Source organism: Boleophthalmus pectinirostris, unplaced genomic scaffold, assembly GCF_026225935.1.
Source record: "Boleophthalmus pectinirostris isolate CB_2022bp ecotype Guang Dong unplaced genomic scaffold, ASM2622593v1 HiC_scaffold_7, whole genome shotgun sequence".
Lineage (NCBI taxonomy): Eukaryota > Metazoa > Chordata > Actinopteri > Gobiiformes > Gobiidae > Boleophthalmus > Boleophthalmus pectinirostris.
The window spans coordinates 24,484,538-24,505,370 of record NW_026571473.1 but is presented as its reverse complement, the minus strand read 5'-3'; the positions used below and the strand labels follow the sequence as shown (position 1 = coordinate 24,505,370).

The 20,833-nt window shown below is 38.2% G+C and overlaps 3 protein-coding genes across 4 annotated transcripts in view; 2 read left to right on the top strand and 1 right to left on the bottom strand.

The window, feature by feature from the left end:
- herc2 (HECT and RLD domain containing E3 ubiquitin protein ligase 2) overlaps positions 1-10,445 on the bottom strand; it is a 40,154-nt gene extending 29,709 nt beyond the window's left edge. Inside the window, 10 exon segments of the mRNA XM_055164434.1 lie at positions 143-316; positions 793-964; positions 2,795-2,899; positions 3,080-3,221; positions 5,330-5,430; positions 5,985-6,207; positions 8,652-8,783; positions 8,889-8,982; positions 9,363-9,463; positions 10,256-10,445. Coding sequence (XP_055020409.1) covers positions 143-316; positions 793-964; positions 2,795-2,899; positions 3,080-3,221; positions 5,330-5,430; positions 5,985-6,207; positions 8,652-8,783; positions 8,889-8,982; positions 9,363-9,434 — 1,215 coding nt within the window. The 5' untranslated portion in view covers positions 9,435-9,463; positions 10,256-10,445.
- Positions 10,446-11,765: 1,320 nt separating this feature from the next.
- nipa1 (NIPA magnesium transporter 1) lies at positions 11,766-14,683 on the top strand. The gene is made up of 5 exons (XM_020918900.2): positions 11,766-11,966; positions 12,069-12,116; positions 12,309-12,399; positions 12,480-12,640; positions 13,188-14,683. The coding sequence occupies exons 1-5, from the start codon at positions 11,837-11,839 to the stop codon at positions 13,694-13,696; spliced, it is 939 nt and encodes a 312-aa protein (XP_020774559.1). The 5' UTR covers positions 11,766-11,836; the 3' UTR covers positions 13,697-14,683.
- Positions 14,684-15,409: 726 nt separating this feature from the next.
- nipa2 (NIPA magnesium transporter 2) lies at positions 15,410-20,713 on the top strand. 2 transcript variants are annotated; one of them, XM_020918848.2, is made up of 6 exons: positions 15,410-15,637; positions 16,832-17,059; positions 18,431-18,487; positions 18,643-18,733; positions 19,173-19,333; positions 19,658-20,713. In XM_020918848.2, exons 2-6 carry the CDS (start codon positions 16,921-16,923, stop codon positions 20,302-20,304), a joined length of 1,095 nt encoding a protein of 364 aa, XP_020774507.1. In that variant the 5' UTR covers positions 15,410-15,637; positions 16,832-16,920; the 3' UTR covers positions 20,305-20,713. The 2 variants fall into 2 exon arrangements, with proteins under 2 accessions (XP_020774507.1, XP_020774508.2); XM_020918849.2 differs by lacking the exon at positions 15,410-15,637 and adding an exon at positions 15,663-16,166.
- Positions 20,714-20,833: the final 120 nt, after the last annotated feature.

The window sequence follows — 20,833 nt, the reverse complement described above, 5'->3', positions numbered from 1 at the left end:
AATGTATGGCAGAATGGTAATCTAACTTTAACATCCAATTTCATAGCCACTTCAAATTCAATCTAGCTCTGGAAGTGCATTATACATGACCTAAAATGACCTAATCCGATAAGCCGAGGCAGCTGACCAGAGGAATCGTCACCTTGTGGGATGTCGGGGAGTTGCAGTGGGGAGGGCTGCAAGGGGCGGCCAGGCGATCCAAATGGGCCATGATGACCACAGCCGTTTGTCGGAGGTCTATGGCCAAGTCATTGTCTTGGGGCAAGGTCAGGTATCGCAGGAAACTCTCATTTGGACTTAAAGGTGCAGTTAAAATCTGAAGAGCAATCAAATAAAATGACTTGGTTTAGGAATTAGGCTTACATTCCAGTTACATTCCAAAACAATTCTGGTTGTGGTGCAGGGTTGAGATTAAGTGTCTGTCAAATGAATTTATACACTGATTACACTGTATGCTCAAAGATATGTTTTGGTTCATCACTAGATATACACGTCCCTTTAGCCATTTTTCTGCCAGTGCTCATGATCATATACTCCGTAAAAGTCAATAGTACAGTATGTTCACTTCTATCAAATAAATATAGTTTACTTAACCGTATGATAAATTTTTATTAAAAAAACAAAAACGGATTACATTTAAATGCTTGTCTTAGCAAATAAATCAGCTTCCTCCATTGATAATACCCTCTACGTGTGTGAATGTGTGGGAATGCCTAGAAGTAAAACGTCTTGTGACCTGCGATTGGATTTCTTTTCATTACATTAATAAAAGCTGAATGCATAATTTCTCACCTCCGCCTCCTCCTCTGGGACAGCCTCCTCTTTACTGCTGTGGATGTTGTGGAAGCGTTGGAGCAGAGGGAGCAAGGGAGCACTGGTCCCCTGGGTGGAACGTTCATTGTCCATCTCTCTGGTGCCACTGTCCCAAAGACGTAACAACAGAAGTACGGCAGAAAGCAGCTGGCTAAAGGAACAACCAGGGCACAAACATGAGGGTCAAAGAAGGACAACAACAAAGCTAACAAAGATACAGCAGTGTTGTGCAAGTTCACACTTTTCATGAACTAGTTCAAAGTTCAGTTCACACTTGTTCAAAGTGAATAGTTCACGTTCATAGTTCACAATTTTAATTTTGAACTAGTTCAAAGTTCAGTTCATTTTATATTTAGATGAGATCTGTAAATGAAAGGCTGCTTTTATTTTTCAAACTGATTTCTAGTTTACAACAACTTTACAAGATCCACTGTTGGACAAGTGACTTTAAAACTGTAATGTTTTATTTATGACTTGTTACTGTCATTTCAAAGTCATTTGTTACATTACAATATTACTGTATTTAAAATGTAAAACATTACACGACTATTGCAGCACTTTTAATTTACTCTCACCAAAAGAACTGTTAAGATGCTGAACTTTTGCGCCGTATATGGACTGAACCAGGACTAAACCAGAACTGAACCAGGTCCAAACCAGGAATAAACCAGGTCTAAACCAGGACTAAACCAGGTCTATACCAGAACTGAACCAGGACTAAACCAGGTCTAAACCAGGTCTAAACCAGGACTAAACCAGGACTAAACCAGGACTAAACCAGGACTAAACCAGAACTGAACCAGGACTGAACCAGGTCTAAACCAGGAATAAACCAAGACTAAACCAGGACTGAACCAGAATTGAACCAGGACTGAACCAGGTCTAAACCAGGAATAAACCAAGACTAAACCAGGTCTAAACCAGGATTGAACCAGGACTGAACCAGGACTAAACCAGAACTGAACCAGGACTGAACCAGGACTAAACCAGAACTGAACCAGGACTAAACCAGGTCTAAACCAGAACTGAACCAGGACTAAACCAGGACTAAACCAAGACTAAACCAGGACTAATCCTGGACTAGAACTTGGAATCTAGGACCGCCCCTGAGAGAACCCCGAGTGCGCTCGGGCGTCAGCTGCGTTTAGTTCGGTGGAGCGCAGACTTCTGCGTCGGTCCTTTCGCTCAGGATCACGGTCTACGCGGGCGCACCTCCGGCGTTTCACCGCTGCTGATATCGCGGTGATTTTAGCAAATTTGTATGAAGAAAAACGAAAAACCCACCATTTCAATCCAGGTTAAAAAAGCACTGTGACGCGCGTTACTGACATATGTACCAAGTAAAATAATACACGCGCGTCCTGTGCGTGTAGATTTCAGAAAATAGGATCCAACCTATTTTTTGACGCTCTACGCGAGCGTCCCCGTCAAAATCCACAGAGAGCATGTATCTATTGTTGTATTTGTGCATTTACCATCAGCACATTGTGCTCCCTGGGCAGTTGTGTATCATGTGAAAGAGCCCAGATCCACATACACTTTTAATTAGTGCTTTGAAATTTACTTTTGAAATCCTTGCGTTTGCCGTGGTCAGCCTGTACAGAAGGTAAATACAAGCAGCTAAACGCGCCCAGTCAAGTTTGATTGACTTTCCCATTGAGAGACACAAGAGCCCGTACGTTCCGCTAAAGCTGCCGGTGGAGTCGCCTTCGCGTGGACACGCGGCTGTGGTTTCGCGAGGTGAAGTGCGAGCAGATCGTCACTCGTCAGGTGAAAACAAATTCCGACGTTTAACTGAACCCCAACAGTGACGTACGTCGTTCATCACACATAATTTGAACAAATTCACGTTCAAGTTCTTGATTTACAAAAGTGTTGCGTTCAGTTCAAAGTTCACTGAAAAATGAACGTGTTCAATGAACGCGTTCTTTTGAACTCGTTCATGCACAACACTGAGATACAGTAGTAATAATGTGGTTACCTCAGTGTCCCTCTCTGCACAGCCAGCTCCAACAGGATGGCCAGGGCAAGGTGCTGGTCCTGGAGGGGGATGTTGCCCTTTGTACTGGCATTACCGTGGACATCACTGGAAAAGTTTATGAAATTCAAATATAGTTTTTCACAATGGACACCTATTCCTCAGAATCTGTCAGTATATACAGCAATTATGCATTAGAGCTAGTTTAACTGTGGCAATTTTAGTCCCTCTTGGTTTATTTCACCAGGTTCAAATCACTGAAAATAGGAAAGTGAAGTGAAAATGTACCTTAGAAACTTGGTGGCTCGCTCCACCACTTCAAGCCAAACAGAGGAGACAGTGCCTTCGTCGAACAGAGTGGCTTCAGGAAGAGCCCGGAGTGCGTCCAGAGATTCCTGCAGCAGCTCACTGCACAGGTCTGCATCATCCCCTGCAGCAAAATGCACACAAACACAAAACTTAAAGAGGACTTTTTCATCCGAGTACACTGCACTCTACATAGACTATAATCTTGTGCTAAATTTCTGAGTAAAGCCAACATGGTGAAATGACTCCTCTTAAACACTCATCTAGTCTGAATGTTTTACAGTAGTAAAAGATTTACCATAATATTGCAATGTTGTATTGTCTTATCATTCCAACAGATATGATATTGTTACAGCTTTAGTCAGAGTAAACATGCAGTAATAAACAAAGTATAGTCATGATCACTGGTGTCACAGAAGGGTTAATGTTGTTGTTAGAGGACTGTTTTGAGGAAAGGCTTCAAATAATCAGCAAATGCATTATCTACACAGCCCAACAGTGCAAAAATGTGTGAATCTGTTATTGTGCTTTTATGCTTTTTATTTTTGTGATTAGATTATTTCTATTTAAAAGTACATTAATTAATGAATTTATTTATTAATCCCATTTGTATTATTCTCTTCAGAGAACTGAAAAAAATGGTTGGAAGGGATAATTTTTAAAATACTTTTTGGCAAGATGGAAGAAATGTTACAGAGGTAGCTTTTTTGTGAGAACACAGAAGTCATTGATTGTCATTTTATTTCACTAACCTAAATGCAACTAAAGAATGCGTTACAGTTTTGGACGATTGTATTTATTGAGCCTGTGGGCAGTGAAAGAACAGACCCTTGCTCTCAGAGTGTTCCTGGAAGTGCATTTCTGTTGTATATGAGGCTTAACTGTGTGTGTCTGATCATGTTACAGGAGGCTACAGGGATAGAGCTTTGTTCAGCCCAGACTCTAGAGAGCTCTAACATACCACTGTCTACAAACAAGGTTTCACAGCCTTCGCCACTTTCACTGCTAACTTATCAGTTTTGATTAAATCCACAATCAAATTAAAATCCTTACTCAAAACCTTCACTCCCTGTACTGAAATCTGACAATTCCTTGATTTATTTGTTCACTGAACGAACCGCCATATTGTGGTAACTTTTAGACCTCAAATAAAAATGGTAATTATACACGAAATCACAAATTAACTGTGAATCTTTCCACTATGTCTAACCCAAAGCAAATACGCCCATTTATTTAAATTCACTTGTATACATTAATATTAATAACTTACTTAACCTTGGCCATTCAAATCAATGATCTCCATTCTGCTAAACAAAAAAAGGAGCTCTGAAGAGAAAACAGATGTCCAAACCAAAGCTAAAGCATTACTAGTCTTAAGATTGATTAGCATTTAAATTAGATGTTAAATAAAAATGTCAAGAGAAAAAACAAAGACAGGACAGAAATGCTCAAAATACTTCTTTCCCATCATCTAATTTCTAATGTTTTTTGTCTAACGTTATGTTACATCAAAATTTACAGGTTTTTTTTTACAGTTTTAAAAAAATCTCCCAACTTGAAATTGAAACCAAGCAAAGAATATTTTTATTTCCATACACCCAATATAGACATAATGCTAAATTAAGAATAGTGGTCAACAAACATTATAGCCACGAGGTTTATTGGGCAAGCATGTGAAACAGTTATGCAATAGTCAGATGCCTGTATCCGAATGGCCTATATTACTGTTGGGGACCACTAAAACAACAAGTACAAACATTATATGTTTGTTTGTGAAAAGGAGAAGAGTCAATGCTATAATTTCACAAGGGTCTGGAAAACAAGTTTAACCTGCTCTGTAAAATAGTTGCAGAATTGGAGGTGGGCGGCAAAAAGAGTTGATAAAAAGTAAAAAGAACAACATTTTTCTGTATTATCTTCCAGACTGGGGTATTATAAAGTCACTAATCCTTTATAATAAATACTTTTGGTGCAGTGGTTGGACCATTTAGAGCAAATGTCTGATGAACTTCAAAATTAAAAAAAAAAAATCTGATACTGCTTTTTAGATGGATATCGAAAACTAGCTTAACCTGTCCTATAACTTGTCTCAATTTGTCTTTGGCCTATTAAGACAAAGTCACCACATTGCGACACATTGTTTACTATGTTTTTGATTATGTAATGCAGCAACTGTCAGTGAAAGTATAACTGTACATGACAGCAATGAACAGTGAAGTGTCCCAGACTCACCCGATCTCCAAGCCCGACGCAGGAATGCAAACGCAAAAGACAGAGCTGCGCGGGACCCCACTCGGGCCAGTCCTTCAACTCCTTTACTGGCCGGACGAGGGCTGGAAAACCGAGAGAGAAATACAGATATGTGGGGTTAATTTAAGATTTGTCCATCAAAATAAGAGGGCAACAATAAACAAAGGTCAGCTATAACAGTAAATAATTAATCCCCACTGTGTGCATTTGTGTACATTGTGTATACCTGCCATTTATAATTGTTTAATATGTTGAGTAGTTTTAAGAAAAAGAATAACCAATTGGCAAAATTATCAATAATTTTGTTTAATCTCCAATGAACAAAATTTTCAATAGTGTGGATCAGTAATTTTAAACCTTTGAGGTTATTATGTATGAAAACATAAATGACATGTCTATGTCTGTGTTGTAAAATTTACTTAGAAATAACAACATTTCATAATCCCATGCCAATTTACCATGAGTCAAACTGTTCAAACCTTATGTTTGCATCTCGTTTATTTAATAGAAATATGTCCTGGTGAGCATTAAGAGATTAGACGTCACATGGACTGCTGGCTTCATTTCCTCTTAGAACCTACAGGCTTACTCCAAGAACAATTACCCCATGTCAGTTCAGACCACATTGTAACTGTACCTCTTGTTGTCTGCAGCGGGCAGGGGCGGGTTGGGGGGTGTTTTCCAGCGGACCTTATACTTCTCTTCCATCATGCTGTGGCTCAGAGAGATGAGGTAGCGTTCCAGGATGACCAGCCGCTGTCGGAGCCGCTGAGCCGACAGAGTGCTTTTGGCCATCTGCGCCGAAAGCTTCTGCTGGTCGTCCACAAGCACCATCAGACAATCCTTCAACTCCGTCTCATCTGGGAAACAAGAAAACAAGAACAACTATAAACAATACAAGTCAAAACAAGTGAACTATTAAAGGTGCTGAACCAACAGTTTATTGTCAAATATTTATTATACAATATATTATTTGATAAGATGAGCTAATTGTGAGAATACTGAAAATAGAATAAGTATTGTCTGTAATGGGAAAACTATTAAAACACTGCAAAACGTGGGGTAAAAAAACACAAAATATTTGAGTGCCATCACTACCACCTACTGCAGATGTTGAAATGTCTAAAACCACAGATTTAATCTTTTAATCAAAATAGGTGTCTTAAATAAGACATTTTTGTTTTACTTTAGTGTAGATTATATAAACTCTGTGGCTTAAAAATATGTGAAAATAGCATCTCTGAAATCCACTTAATCTTTATAAGCCACACAGGGCTGGGTTGTATATACACAAATATACAGTCAGCTGTGTGTGGCTGTCAGACCCAAGTCAGACCTGCCCCATACATTACACATGATAAATGAAGGTTCAGTCCAGGTTTTTGATGCTGAAATTTTCAACTTTATAATTTATTATACAGCTCAAAATGTATTTTTTTCCACACTTAGGTACATTGGTTCTTTTGGTTCCATTGTTTTCCAAGAATAGTGGAAAGAGATTCAAGTCTTGCTTAGTAAGTGGGTATCATTTATTTAGGGCTGAACAATATGATAAATCAAACAGTGATCTAATTCCTTACAATATAAATACAGTTAATGTCCATATTGTGCTCTATGCTTGGGAAGAAGCAGATGAATGTACCTATTAGTTATCTATTCAAAGCAATACAAAATGATATATAAAGTGTACAAAGTTTATACTAATTCAGAATAAATAAAGAATATTCAAAAGAATCCAGCAGTAAAAATAGGACTTAAAATAGTAGCACAGAAAACATTCTGTCACACTACAATAAGCCACAATATGGAAATAAAAACCTAATTGATAGTGAGGCCAGAAGATGCTTCAGTGCTACAGCCCTCACTGTGCTCAGTGTGCAGGGTGTATCTGCTTAGTTTAACATGAGCTCTGAATGAGCAGGAAGTGTGCTGTTTGAACTTCAGAGACCGGCTCCGGTTTCACTCACTGTATTCCCTACACTGTCATTTTCCAGCTTCAAAAAGCATAAAAAGACTAAGTAGTACGAAGCTGTATAATTTTAGAAAATCACAATAACCTTAAAATGATAATAAGCCTTAACTTATGATTTCATTTATATTTTCATTTGAACTCACTAGTCAGTTTGAAAAGACATATCTGATGCTCAAAACAATGGGAACAGTACATGGATAAAGCAACAAGACAGCTTAGAAAAAACATCAGTAAATATGCATGAATTCTTCAGTATTAGCACCAATTTAAATTAACACCCCATAAACAATTTGGCCTGACTGATACTAAATTGGATGTAAATTAGGTCTGAATCAGGACAAGTCCCAACTTCAATGGATAACCAAATTCTATAGGTTCTAACTAAAACAAATAAAGAAAGAACTAAAGAATTACCACCAAAAAAGCCACCAGTACTCTGTGTGCTGCAGCCCTACCACTACTTACTAAATTGTGATTTAATGTACAGTCCTATCATTAGTTTTGTGCCAAACTCTTATCTCTCTGCACCATACCCCTGTCCCACCCAGTCCCTGTGGTAAACATAAGCTTGAGTGCTTCTCCTGCCTCCCACTGGAACCACATTATGACACCTATACAGGCTTACTCCCCCAGAGGTAAAAATAACCACCTTGACCTACAGACGCTTTCCACACCACACGTGCCAGAAAAACATGCCCCATCACAAACACTCGAGGACAAGATGCAAAACACAAACTGGAACATGTGTCGAAACCAGAGGATCAGCGTATCCACTCAACATTTAAGTGTTGAGAGTGTCAGCTGTCAGGAATAGATTCAATGCTGTGTAACGTAAAGAGGAACATTCAATACAAGATCATAGAAGTTCTACAACAAATGGTTCTAATATGTTAGACTATTTCTAATAGAGAAAACTAAACAAAATTATAGACAAAATTATAATTATTGTAATTATTCCTTATCCAAGAACTTTCCCTGGGATAGTCCAGGTTGAGACCTTGTTTAAATTTTATAAATATATTATAATCCAAATATATCAGAATAATCTGATAATCTGAATGTGAGACGGTTTCAATTAAAACAACTCAAGTATTAGGTTACAACTTTGATATATCCAAAATATCCTTAAATATTAAAGTTTAATGACTGTATGACAGTATTTCATATCACACATTACATTGTTCCCCCGGAGGAGCTGGAGGACGTGTCTGGGGTGAAGGAAGTCTGGGAGTCCCTGCTTAGACTGCTGCCCCAGCGACCCGGCCCCGGATAAGCGGAAGAAAATGGATGGATGGATGGACATTACATTGTTGTCAATTTTTTCAGACTCACCAGGCTGCCGTCCCCAATCCCAGGTCTCGATGATGGAGTGATGGACTGAAGTAGGAGAGTCTTCCTCCTCCTTCTTCTCCTTATCATTTGGCTCATCTTTTTTCTGTGTTCCAAAGCAGTCTGTACAATCCTCTGAAATACACAGACAAACATAAATGTCTTATACCAAACTGGTAGTCAAAATTGTACAGTAAAGCAGCTGCTGACTGACTGAAAAATTTGCATTTCATTAAGCACCTGGATGAGCTGATTCTTCTCCACTGAATGATATTTCTTCATCTTTGACCATTTCATTCCACATCTCACTTAGTCCCTCTGGAGAGAACGCTCGCTGTCAAAACATTATAAGGATACAATTTCAGATTGCAATACTGTTAATAACATTGTGATACATTTGTAAAATGCTGATGCTTGTTGCACTAGTACAAATAGCTCAGTTGCCTATGCACATGCAGCCAAATATGGGAACTTGACATCCTGACAGGGGTTGAGGTTGCATACAGTACCTAGATCAGGAGCACCACAAGACTAGACACTGACTTTGTTTAAATGTGAAAAACATGCCTAAGGACAACAGGGTCCACACATGGGTGGAGTTACGATCACCTGACTCTCACTACTATCCAAACAACAACAACAACATGCTTCAGAACAATAAAAGTAAAGTAAATAATGTCTAAAGTAGGGACATTAAGGACATTTGATACTGACCTGTAAGTCTATCTTTAGCCATTTGTCATGAAACCTCAGCTGAGCATCGAGGGAAAACGATGGAGACGGCATCCTCCCTCCTGGCTGCAGGCGCAGCCAACCTGCAAAATACAAGGAATAGTTATAACAACGTAAATAATGAATATGCCAATAAAGACAGACTCAACAACACAGCAAATAGATACTTTACACTAAAAGAGGTTAAAGTAACATATGTTACATATAGATTCTGTTCTAGTGTGATTATGAATGACACGTCCTTAAATGAATTGCACATGAGACATATTTTCACCACCTCTGTAATTGAGCTGTCATTACAGATTTGATGGCACCAGTGATAACATTTCAGCTCAAAGATGACGCCAAACGAGAAGGTGATTATCAGTGTTAACAGTTCAAATAACCTTGACTATATCATAATAATCGACACGACAGAACACGGTAATACATGCATGTTATTATATAGGCAAGGGTCAAATGAAACAAGACAAACAAAACGTCCATACCCGAAACATCAGCACCAAAACTACCAATACAACTAAGCACAAATTATGGTAGCATCAGTAGCTAACAAGGGCACATTTTGTCCATGCAGACTAATGCCATTGCTTTTAATGTATAATAACATGAAAACAGGAAAGTCAAATGGAAAAGCATCAAACACTGACGGAGCATCTTTACAAACATTGGCAATAAACCAGGTAATGTTCATTAGCTCTGAGCTAGCGCTAACTGGTCCCTAAACAGCTAATACTCATCCAACATATTAGCTCAGAGCTAAAGCTAAACCTCCCTGCCTCTGAAGATGGAACAGGTTTTGGGGACGTGACACAAAACCTAAGTCCACAGCTAATGCAGCCCAAAGTAAAACGTAATAAAAATGTCATAATTACCTGCGCTCTCTGCTTATGCTATTCTCGTCCCCTCAGCTGCTTTGCTGCATTAACAAGACGCTCATAATGGATGTGATTGGCAGATCGCGCACAGGGCACGGGACATGGAAATACATTGCGTAGTGTTCGCTAGAGGATGAGCCGCGATGAATTTGTATCACTATAACCCGCTGATAAAGAGTTTACAGCGCAGAGCCTGAATAAATACAGTAAGCTGCACTCGGCGCTCCGCTCGCTCGGACTGTCAAGTTTAACAAACCCAGCGCTCTCTCTGTAAGGGAGGCGGGGCTACAGGGGCGGGACGAGGAGGGGCGGGGTCGTGTGGCAGTGGACACTGCTGTCCACCAGAGGGCAGTGTGTGCCACTCTATTTAAGGATGATCTCATTGTGTGTCTGGACTGAGCGGTGTGCAGAAGTGCTCAGTTGGTATTTAACTAATAATACAAATACATGAATATGTAGATTATCTACTGTGAGCTTTATTAGTGAAGACTGTGTGAATATGGGCAGTGATCTGTCCTGTTATTACCAGCTCTTTGTCTTGTTTGTGAAATGCACAGTGGGCGAGAACCATCTGTTTTAGGTTAATGTTTCATGCTCCGACAAATGTAGAAACGTGAGATGTATGGAGAACTATTGAAATGAATGGTGGTTTAGTATTATAGATAACTGTGAAGAAGAAAAAGCCTATAACTAAGGGATAACGAAAAAGCACCTTATTAGAACATCAGTAATAGGCTTGCACAGTAATAGCCAAGTAGTAGTCAGTTTCCCATTAGGTTATCCCAGATTTGTATAATATTTTTCAGTTTTTGAGTCTTGTATTATCTACATACACACATAGTGTAATCACTCCTTGGACTGCTACAAGATCAAAAAAAGGCAGTAATTGACTATTTAGTAGGCTTTAAAGTATTTGTCTGAACAAGCCCAAAGATTAAACTAAACATTACTGACAAATAGAAAATTTAATGGTGGCTTGTTTTAAAAGTTATTCTTAGGCTATGTTTTTCTGAAGGTGATGCAATTATTTTATTTTTTTAGTCTTGGCAGTCCCACTGAATTGGAATCAATTTCTCAGAGAAGTCCTTGGAGCAAGATGAGACAAACGCAACAGTGTTAAAGAAAAAAGAATATCTACCTGCACACATAGAGGGAATATACAAACACAGGCCCCATCCCACCAGGAACGAAAGTAGGAGCACACACTAAAGGAGTACATACTAAACTAAACTACTACTTCAAAAAACACAATAAGATATACCAAAACTAAATCCGACTAGACCTATTTCACTTTTACACTTGCATAAATAAGTATTATTTTGCATAGCTTGTATAAGCCATTATTAAGAATAATATACTAATTATATTTACAGAAAAATAAGTCTTTCTTAAAGGAAATATGACAACAAAAAGTGAACGATTTGGGGTGTTCAGGTACAGATTATATGAAAAGCAAAAATTATGTCGTTTAGGGCTGTAGTCACGCATGCGCAGTGTAGCACTTCCCTTTCAGTCCAACATAGGGCTTCTGTGTGTGGACTGTAGACTTTTCTCATTTTGGGCGAAAGAACCGGGCAAATGCGTGACTCAGACATAAACGACGTGCCCATTCCAGTGGTTGGAATAATAATAACAATAGTATCGAGTTTCATCAATGGTTCAACTTTCGTGCTTCAGAAAAAAGGGATTTTACGCTCTCGTGAAAAAGGTATTCTACTGTGACCAGAACCATCCAAACATTTTAAGGGTTTAAGGCATGTACACGTGGTACTGCGAGTACTGTTGTACTAATAGTGTTGTGTGTACTCAGGAGGCTCGTACCTCAGGGATGCAGTGTGGTGGAGTGGCACGTTGGCCAGTGAGTAAAGCGACATCTACCGACGATTAAACACATTGAAATTCTCAATCACAACATTCATTCTATAGGTCAATAATATTAAATAATACAGATGGTGGAGCAGCTAAAATTACATATTGTTAAATTATTTTTCAAAAAACTGCATTCATATAGCAATGGCAATTATAATGCATGAATAATGATGTGTTGCAGTGATTATTGGTCAGATTGGTAACTTCATAGCTTACAACGTTGCTCCAGCAGTCATTGTTACACCACTGGGAGCACTTGGAGTGTTGTTTGGGTAGGTTCAAAACATGTGTTCTAATCTGAATATGTAAATTGAAGTTCTATAGGAATCTTCATCTCTGGTGTGTTTTACAGGTCGGTGTTGGCTTCCTGGATCCTAAAAGAGCATTTGAATATTTTGGGGAAGCTCGGCTGTGTGCTGTGCTGCAGTGGAGCTGTGGTGCTGATCATTCACTCACCTAAAGCAGAAACTGTGACTTCGAGACTGGAGCTGGAGGACAGGTTATCTGACCCAGGTGAAAGTCCTATTCACCTTAACATTTGCAAGGTTTATGTCAAATGAAATCCTTGTCAATCCAACTATTTAATAATTAACCATTTTCAGACATCTCTGTTGAGTTGATAACATGTTTAGCACCAACATTAATAGAGTTTTACAATTATACTGTTCTTTATAAACTTCTCAATGTGCTTTATATTTGTCATTTCATTCGCATTTTACCCTAGTTTGTAGAGAGCTTTTAGGTTATAGTACTTTACAGGCTGCTCCAGTAGACCACACAATCTACCACATTTGCACACGTGCAACTTGGGTAAACTGTCTTGTCCACAGAGCAACAGCAGTGTGAATAGAGAGAATCAAACCACCAGTATCAGAGTTACTTGACATAAACTTACTCCACTTTGCCTAGAGATGTGACAAAAGCTACAAACTAATGAATTATTATAGCTCTTTAAATCATGAGCCAAATAATTGTGATGATAATTTTTGCCATAATTGAGCAAAAATCAGCGAACACAAAGAAATGAGGACATCTAATTAAATTACGTTTCCTCCCACAGTATTCATCCTCTATGCCTTGCTGGTTGTCCTGGCTTTATTGGTCCTTATTTTTTGGATCTCTCCAGTCCTTGGCTCTTCCAACATCATGGTCTACATCTCTATCTGCTCATTGTTTGGCAGCTTCACTGTCCCCTGCAGTAAAGGACTTGGCTTGGTCACACAAGAAGCTTTCAGTGCAGGTCCTTATAGTAGGAGGGCTCTGACTATTTTTGTATTTTTGCTTTCTACGTTGGTGGTTAGTATCCTCACCCAGTTTTTCTTTATCAATAAGGCCTTAGAGGTATTCAACTCTAACATGTTTGAAGCTATTTATTATGTGGCGTTTACATCTACTGTTATTGTAGCATCGGCTATACTTTTTAAAGAATGGACAGCATTGACTATAAGCGACAGTCTAGCTCTGGTTTGTGGCTTTTCAACGGTGTGCGCTGGAGTGGCTTTGCTACGCATTTCCCAAGAGGCAGAGCTTACCTGGAAGTCAAAGCCACAGAGGAAAAAGACAGACTAAAATATTCACAACCACAGTGTATTTTGTTCCAAACGTCATTCCTCTCATACTTGAAATTTAGACCAAGCAGATACAGGCACATATGGCAATGAACAGAAACCCCATGTCAGTATCAGCACATCTGAAAAATGTCCCTAATGCAAAATCAACAGTCAAAAGGCATTCTGATTTTAATCTTTATCTATTCTAATGAAAAGGGCATCTAGAAACTTTATAACAAGATTATAATATACTGCAGTTATATGTGTAATTTAATAACTTGTATAATATTTTTACTGTTCTTAAGATATTTGAATTTTTCTTGTGATCGTTGGCCTTCATCTAGGCCTCTAATTCAAAACTCAATATGCACCTGTATTCACAGTTGCACTCCGGTACATGTCATTGCAATCTAAATCAAGTGCCTTGATTAACCTTCTACACTCAATAAATGCTGAGTTTTGAGACCTTACTTTGTGAATCCCTCAAAGTATTATTTTTTTCATTATCAAGTACAGGAGACACTATTTCTGGCAAAAAAAAATGTATTTTAATAAGAGATATTCAAAATAAAATAAAAAACAACATAAAATTGCAGACATTATTATTTAATTCTTAGAGAGCCTTATAAACCTGTAAATACTTTGATTAGTGATTTTAATTGCATTATTTTCAGAGTGATTATAACAGTGTAACAATTGTAACCAGATACATTCCCCTTGTTTACATAATATTTACTTAAAAGTGAAATGTGATCCATGGGACCTGCATTTGCAAAATAGCATACTGTTTTGGTTCACTGAAATGGTTTAATAAATTAAATAACTCAAACTGCCTTTAGCTAGAGGTGCCACACATGCTCTTCAGCTGCTCTAAGTATCATTTCAGCAACACGTTAACTTATTTATTGTGCTAGTTAATTATTAAGGATTACCAAGAGCTATTTGTCTAATGGAAACGATGTTGGTGATACCGTACTATATATTAAATTGTAATAGGTCCTACATAGTGCCATTTTCTGAAAAAAATAAATAAATAAATAAACTGTCAAAATGTTTGGTTTTTTTTAATATTTGTGTGAAGTAATCGTGATATTTATGACTGAGAAAGAGATAATTAACCTCAGACCTGGGAAATGCACTTGTTTTAGGCCTATATCGAGTAGAAAATAATAATAATAGGCTATAGCCTGATCCAAAAATTATTGATTGTTGGGACACACTTTCGCTCTCCAGCAAAATGAAAAACCTATAGGCTATTTACTACTAGTATGGATAAACCGATTTTGATTGCTTATGGTCCTGTTAATTTGTATTATCCTATCAGCAAAAACAAGCCTTTCTGTGTGATAACCCTTTAGTGAAGTCTACTCCATATTCTGATTAATTTACTGTCCGAAGAAGGCGCACTGTAGGAATTCAGTCTTTTTTCTAATAACAAAGGCAGCACAGAGGGCATTTCTGCTTATGAATTGGACCATTCTTCAGTGAGGATCTCGTTGCCGCTCCCAGTATAGTGCTGTAATATTTTTAAAGAACTAATAAAACATACATTCATTATTATTATCTTGTATGTTGAGGGTCAACTTTGTAAACGTGCATCAGCGCATGCATCTTTGTGTCATTTGGCACTGCCTTCAAGCAGAGTTGCTTTGTAATCCAAAACTTCATGAATAAATGAATTGCTCCTCATTATATGGTCACTGTGTGCTGCTGACCAGGAAGCGAGTGTTTTAGTGCGTGTTTGTTGGACTTCAGACTCCGGTGGTGGTGGTGGTTCATCAGTCAGACCGTGAGGCGCTGAAGCACAGAGCGGAAGAGGGAGCTTCGCACCGCGGCAGTCAAGTGTCATTGCTCGGTTCTACCAACATTAAATTATCATCTAGTGATGTGATTCATGGATATCGCCCTCTTTTGAAAGCAGGCTAAGAGCTTGCTTTTTTCCGTGGACGCCCCTGGCCAGGTACATTTTATTTCTTTAACTATACTGAACCTAATTATTGTTAAATGCTAGCTATCTCACGTGCTAAGCTAATGTGGCTAACGACGTGACATCAACCTATCCATCTTTAAATGTCCATAGTCTAACCAGAGACGCCACGGAATAATTCATATAGCCTGTTTACTAATCGGAATAGCATATAAATCATAGGGAAGATCATAAACATGTCATAAAATTTGTATTTTGCGACTTGAAGATCGTCAAAAAGCGGCAACAGCCAGGTTAGCGACCAGGTTAAACTAACTCAAATGGCTACTTCCTGGATGCCTTAGGCTGGAAATAAAGGTATTTACATACACGCTCAATGACTTTAGAGGCGAGTTTCTTAAGATATCTTTAGCGTAACACCCTGCCTTTCATTTGACTCAGTGGCAGGCTGTGTATTTGCACGGGAATAGAAGCATTCTTTAGAATAAATGTACGCAATAATTAGCTTTTGCTGTTATGAATTTCTCCCTGGCACCGGTTTGCAGAGTCGACTGTGGAGATGGTATGTCTCTTGGTTATTTAAATTTATTAATTTGATCTACATGTTTTTTTGGGTTTTTTTTGTTTGTTTTTGGTCTGTATTTGCGAACATGCTTAATATTTTTTTCTTTCAACAACATGTATATTGACAATAGAAATCGGTATAGTATACTGTAGTTTTTGACAGTTGTTATGAATTTTACGGGTTTGAACTTGTCCAAAATATTTTGTGTGTGTGATCTGTATAATGCCATCATACTAATATATTATTTAAATTGTACCTATAATGATACACAATTAAACATTAAGATGCAATGTTTTGAGATGTATAATATAGTTTGTGAATAGAACTAATACATGGACCCTTTGGGAATTATATATAATAATATAAAATAACAAGTGACTGACAATTAATAAAAAGCACACCTGATTTCATTATGTAGTTAATGTATAAAATTTGGCTTTTTGTGTGAGCCACATGTCAAGTAGTTGTACAGGACTGCTGAGAAATTGATGAAATATCAAAGCTGTTATCCGTGTTACACTTTAACAAACAATACACTGAACATGGGAAAGTATTTTTGTTGAATTATTTATTGACTTCACACACTCAAAACATGTTAAACAAAAATGACTATATTGAAAATATTTCTTTATGTAATGTATTCCTATGTGGGCTTGTTGTAGGTGTCTGGACCAGTCATAACTGTTCATATGGTCTGCTCCAGCCCCTGTGTCTCTCTGTAAATGTGACTGAGTCCAACAGCACTCTCAGCATGGGGCAGGACAGGGGCAAGTACGACTTCTACATCGGCCTGGGGCTGGCCATCAGCTCCAGCATCTTCATTGGGGGCAGTTTCATCTTAAAGAAGAAAGGACTGCTGCGGCTGGCGAGAAAGGGTTCCATGCGGGCAGGTAATGATCATTTCATTTAGTTTAAATGAAAAATTGGGAAAGTAAGGAGAAGGTTTTAAATATTTACTTTGGCCTTTTTGTAATTGTCTTAAACTTATCTGGGCTTGTGTAAAGCTGTTTAAAATGACTGCAGTAGTGGTTAGTTGGTAGAGATATTTACAAAGTTGTTAGTGTGACTCCATTGTGTTCTTGGGCAATGTTCTTCATCCTCCTCACTTGGATGATTGTGATTGTGTGATTGTTGTTGTCAGTAGAGTTGTATGCAGAATGGTAACCGTCATTTGTTGTTAAATGTTGCCAAACTTTAAAAAGCAAAATCTTTATCCAGAAAACTACTACCGTTCAAGCTCCGGAGACTACACCAGAACTGGACAGTACATGTAACAATTGTAAATGGGATAAATGGGAAAAGATTTGTTTGGTTATTTTTATATCTAAACTAAAAAGTTCAACCCAAATTGTGAATTTTCTATCACAGCTATCACGTGTTTTTGTCTGGTCTTTAACACACAAATTCATAATCAAATAGCTCATATCTGGACTTTGGTTTCATACAGTTGTTTATTGTTCCTATTCCTCCCAACCATTTCCTCCCTAATTTAGCTGTGTTTTGGGTCACTATCCCGGGGCAGGCTATGAATAATTTTGGGCTTAAATGGATGTCTTAAAATAGGCAGCAGCAGTAGCAGCACTCCTTGTTGGTTATTGTGCAATGTGAAACTCAGGATAGTGAAATTGTCAGTCGCACACCCAGACAAACCTTCCCCACTTTTCTGGCTCACCTGGTTCTTCGAGCAAGCGACTGTTTGTACTTGTCATTCAGTACTTGTATAATTTACTAATCATTAACTTCTTTCACATATGATCACCACAGTCTCAAAGCTATTAAAAGGGGCTTTACATTTTATGTAGTTTTTCATTATTTCATTTATGTTGATGTGGGTGGTGCGTTTCGTTGTTCAAAAAGTCTTATGATGAGAGTTTAAATTTTGTTAATCTAGGTCAACATCAGCTGTTGCAAATGCTTCATAGAGGCTAGAAAACCTGATATTTGTGAAGCACATACTTTCTAAAAAGTGTACTTTAAATTATTATAATTGTTTATTCATTCGTCTGAAAGGCTGTTTTTTATTAAAAGTCAAATTTATTTAATGTGTCACCTTATAGGTGTTTTGCTGTAGATGATACAAGTGTGTAGAGTGGGATTTGATCTGCCAACCATTTAGATTACATTACCCTGAGTCATTGTCGCCCCAAGATGTAAAATATGGCATTCATTTATGTTTTGTTTGTTTGTTTTTTCAAATGTGAACAATAATTAAATAATTTTAACTAAAATAAAAAATAATTTGGAAAATTTTTTGTTTCCAGGTCAGGGGGGCCATGCCTATTTGAAAGAATGGCTCTGGTGGGCTGGGCTACTCTCTAGTAAGTCTAGTTTTCTGTATTGAACTCTGCCATGGTTTTACTTGCAAATCACTGGGTGTGTGCTTCCCTGCTGTGTTGCATCACATCTCAAAGTGTATGTCATTTTTAACCTGCTAATGTAACCTCTAATGTTTACTTTGTGTTTAAATCCACAGTGGGAGCTGGGGAGGCAGCCAATTTTGCTGCTTATGCGTTTGCCCCTGCAACTCTAGTCACTCCACTAGGGGCCCTGAGTGTGCTCGTCAGGTAAACTAATATTTATTCATTGCAGAGGTGGGGAGAGAAGTCTCAAATGTGCTCCAGTAATTGGGTAGTCACATGTTTCTAATTGGTAAGGAAAAGAGTTGTAGGTTATGTTTGGGTGCAGTGCTGTAAAGTAGATTGTCCCAGTGATGAAGGCTTAGTAAGGTTTAATGAGCCTTTAATAAATAAGATTTAGTTCAACTGCATTGTGGAAAAAATGTGTTTTTGTTTGTTTTGCAAATTGACTGGCACTACCCCGAAGAATGAAAGTAAATCAAAGTTTGAAATTATTCTTCGAAGTTCATGAAGCATTCAGTTATTAATACCATTACCTCACAGTTTATCTAAGGTTATTATTATGAATGAAACCTGCATCATACATATTCACCACTGATGTATTTGTAATGGGCGGGGGAGAGTGACAGTACATGTTTGGTTGCAGTGCGGTGCTGTCTTCGTACTTCCTGACAGAGCGGTTAAACCTGCATGGGAAACTGGGCTGTCTGCTCTCCATCCTGGGCTCCACCACCATGGTCATCCACGCCCCCCAAGAGGAGGAGATCAACAGCTTGGAGGAGATGAGTTACAAGCTGGTCGACCCAGGTGCACAGTCACATCTATATTCTGTATTTTTTATTTTAATACATTTATGAGAATGAATTGTACCTTTTCTATTACTCTTATTGACTGTAATTATTCATTCACCAACCTTTGAGTTGATGGACGAGCACACAAACCACTGTCACTGATGTGTTCAATGCTTTTAAAATAGTAAAAAAAAAGTCTTTATTAATTAAAATTAGGGTGCTTTTGAAAATGTGAATTTGATATTTCTCTGTCTTAAAAAGAAATCAGCCAACCAAATTTGTCAAGTGATTAAAAAAGATTTTGAATGATTATTGTTTTTTTTTTTTCCCTTTTCTGCAGGTTTTGTATTCTTTGCGACTCTGGTGATCATTGTGGCTCTGGTGTTCATTTTTGTGGTGGGCCCACGCCACGGTCAAACCAACATCCTGGTCTACATCACCATCTGCTCCGTTATTGGCTCTCTCTCAGTGTCCTGTGTTAAAGGTCTGGGGATCGCCATCAAGGAAGCCATCGCAGGGAAAAACGTGATCCGAATGCCACTGGCCTGGCTTCTCCTTCTGTCACTTATAGCTTGTGTTAGCACTCAGATTAACTATTTAAACAAGGCTCTGGACATTTTCAATACCTCCATAGTGACGCCAATCTACTATGTCTTCTTTACCACTTCAGTGCTCACCTGTTCTGCCATTTTGTTCAAGGAATGGGAGCACATGGGCACAGATGACGTTATTGGGACACTGAGCGGCTTCCTTACAATTATTGTTGGCATTTTCTTGCTGCACGCATTCAAAGACGTTAACGTTAGCTGGTCAACTTTAGCCGTGTCAATCAGAAAGGAGGAGAGGGCTTTTCCGACCTCTAACGGCATGGCGTCTCACAGTAGCTATGAACTTCTGCACAACGAATCAACAGAGGACATGGACAGAGAAGTGGGCTTGCCTTTTGACAGCGTCTCCAGAAGAAATGGAGCGATTATTTCATCATAAGGTGTTTTTGGGTGACAAGAGAACCAATGCTAAGCTCATTAAGACAATCACCTACAAAACAGAGGTTCAGAAAGACCAGTGTATTGTATGTTTTAATTTGCCTTACTTAAAAGAACTCCCTTTCATTCCTGTAGCCTGTAAATATTTTTTTAAGAAATTTTTTGTTTGAGTAAAAGCATATCAATGCACTGATTTAGTTTGTAAACTGATTTTTAACACAGAAACCCTGCTGATACGACATTGAACAATGATCAGCCAGAACTTTATGACCACTGACAGGTTAATGGGAAACACAAATGCTTATCATCATTGGCTGTATGTGAAGTGTTTGTCCTCAATGTAGTAGGGTAGAATTAAGAGAATGATGAAGATTAGGTGGGGTTTTGTGATATTAAAAGTATTTGAAGAATCTGTGTCCAAAAGCAGTTAATGGTTTGAACCTCAGAGCTTGTGTAGATGTTTCTTCTTTAACAGGAATATGCATTACCGGCGCTCACAACTAATACAACAGGACTCAAACTTTACTATG

What these genes read in the sequence shown, in the direction of transcription:
- nipa1 (XM_020918900.2), top strand. Translation starts at nt 11,837, where the DNA reads ATGCGTGACTCAGACATAAACGACGTGCCCATTCCAGTGGTTGGAATA. An exon ending in TTTACGCTCTCGTGAAAAAG is followed by an intron (nt 11,967 to 12,068) that starts GTATTCTACTGT and finishes GTGTGTACTCAG; the next exon opens with GAGGCTCGTACCTCAGGGAT. An exon ending in GGACAGGTTATCTGACCCAG is followed by an intron (nt 12,641 to 13,187) that starts GTGAAAGTCCTA and finishes TTCCTCCCACAG; the next exon opens with TATTCATCCTCTATGCCTTG.
- nipa2 (XM_020918849.2), top strand. Translation starts at nt 16,121, where the DNA reads ATGAATTTCTCCCTGGCACCGGTTTGCAGAGTCGACTGTGGAGATG. An exon ending in GTGGGCTGGGCTACTCTCTA is followed by an intron (nt 18,488 to 18,642) that starts GTAAGTCTAGTT and finishes TTAAATCCACAG; the next exon opens with TGGGAGCTGGGGAGGCAGCC. An exon ending in GCCCTGAGTGTGCTCGTCAG is followed by an intron (nt 18,734 to 19,172) that starts GTAAACTAATAT and finishes GTTTGGTTGCAG; the next exon opens with TGCGGTGCTGTCTTCGTACT.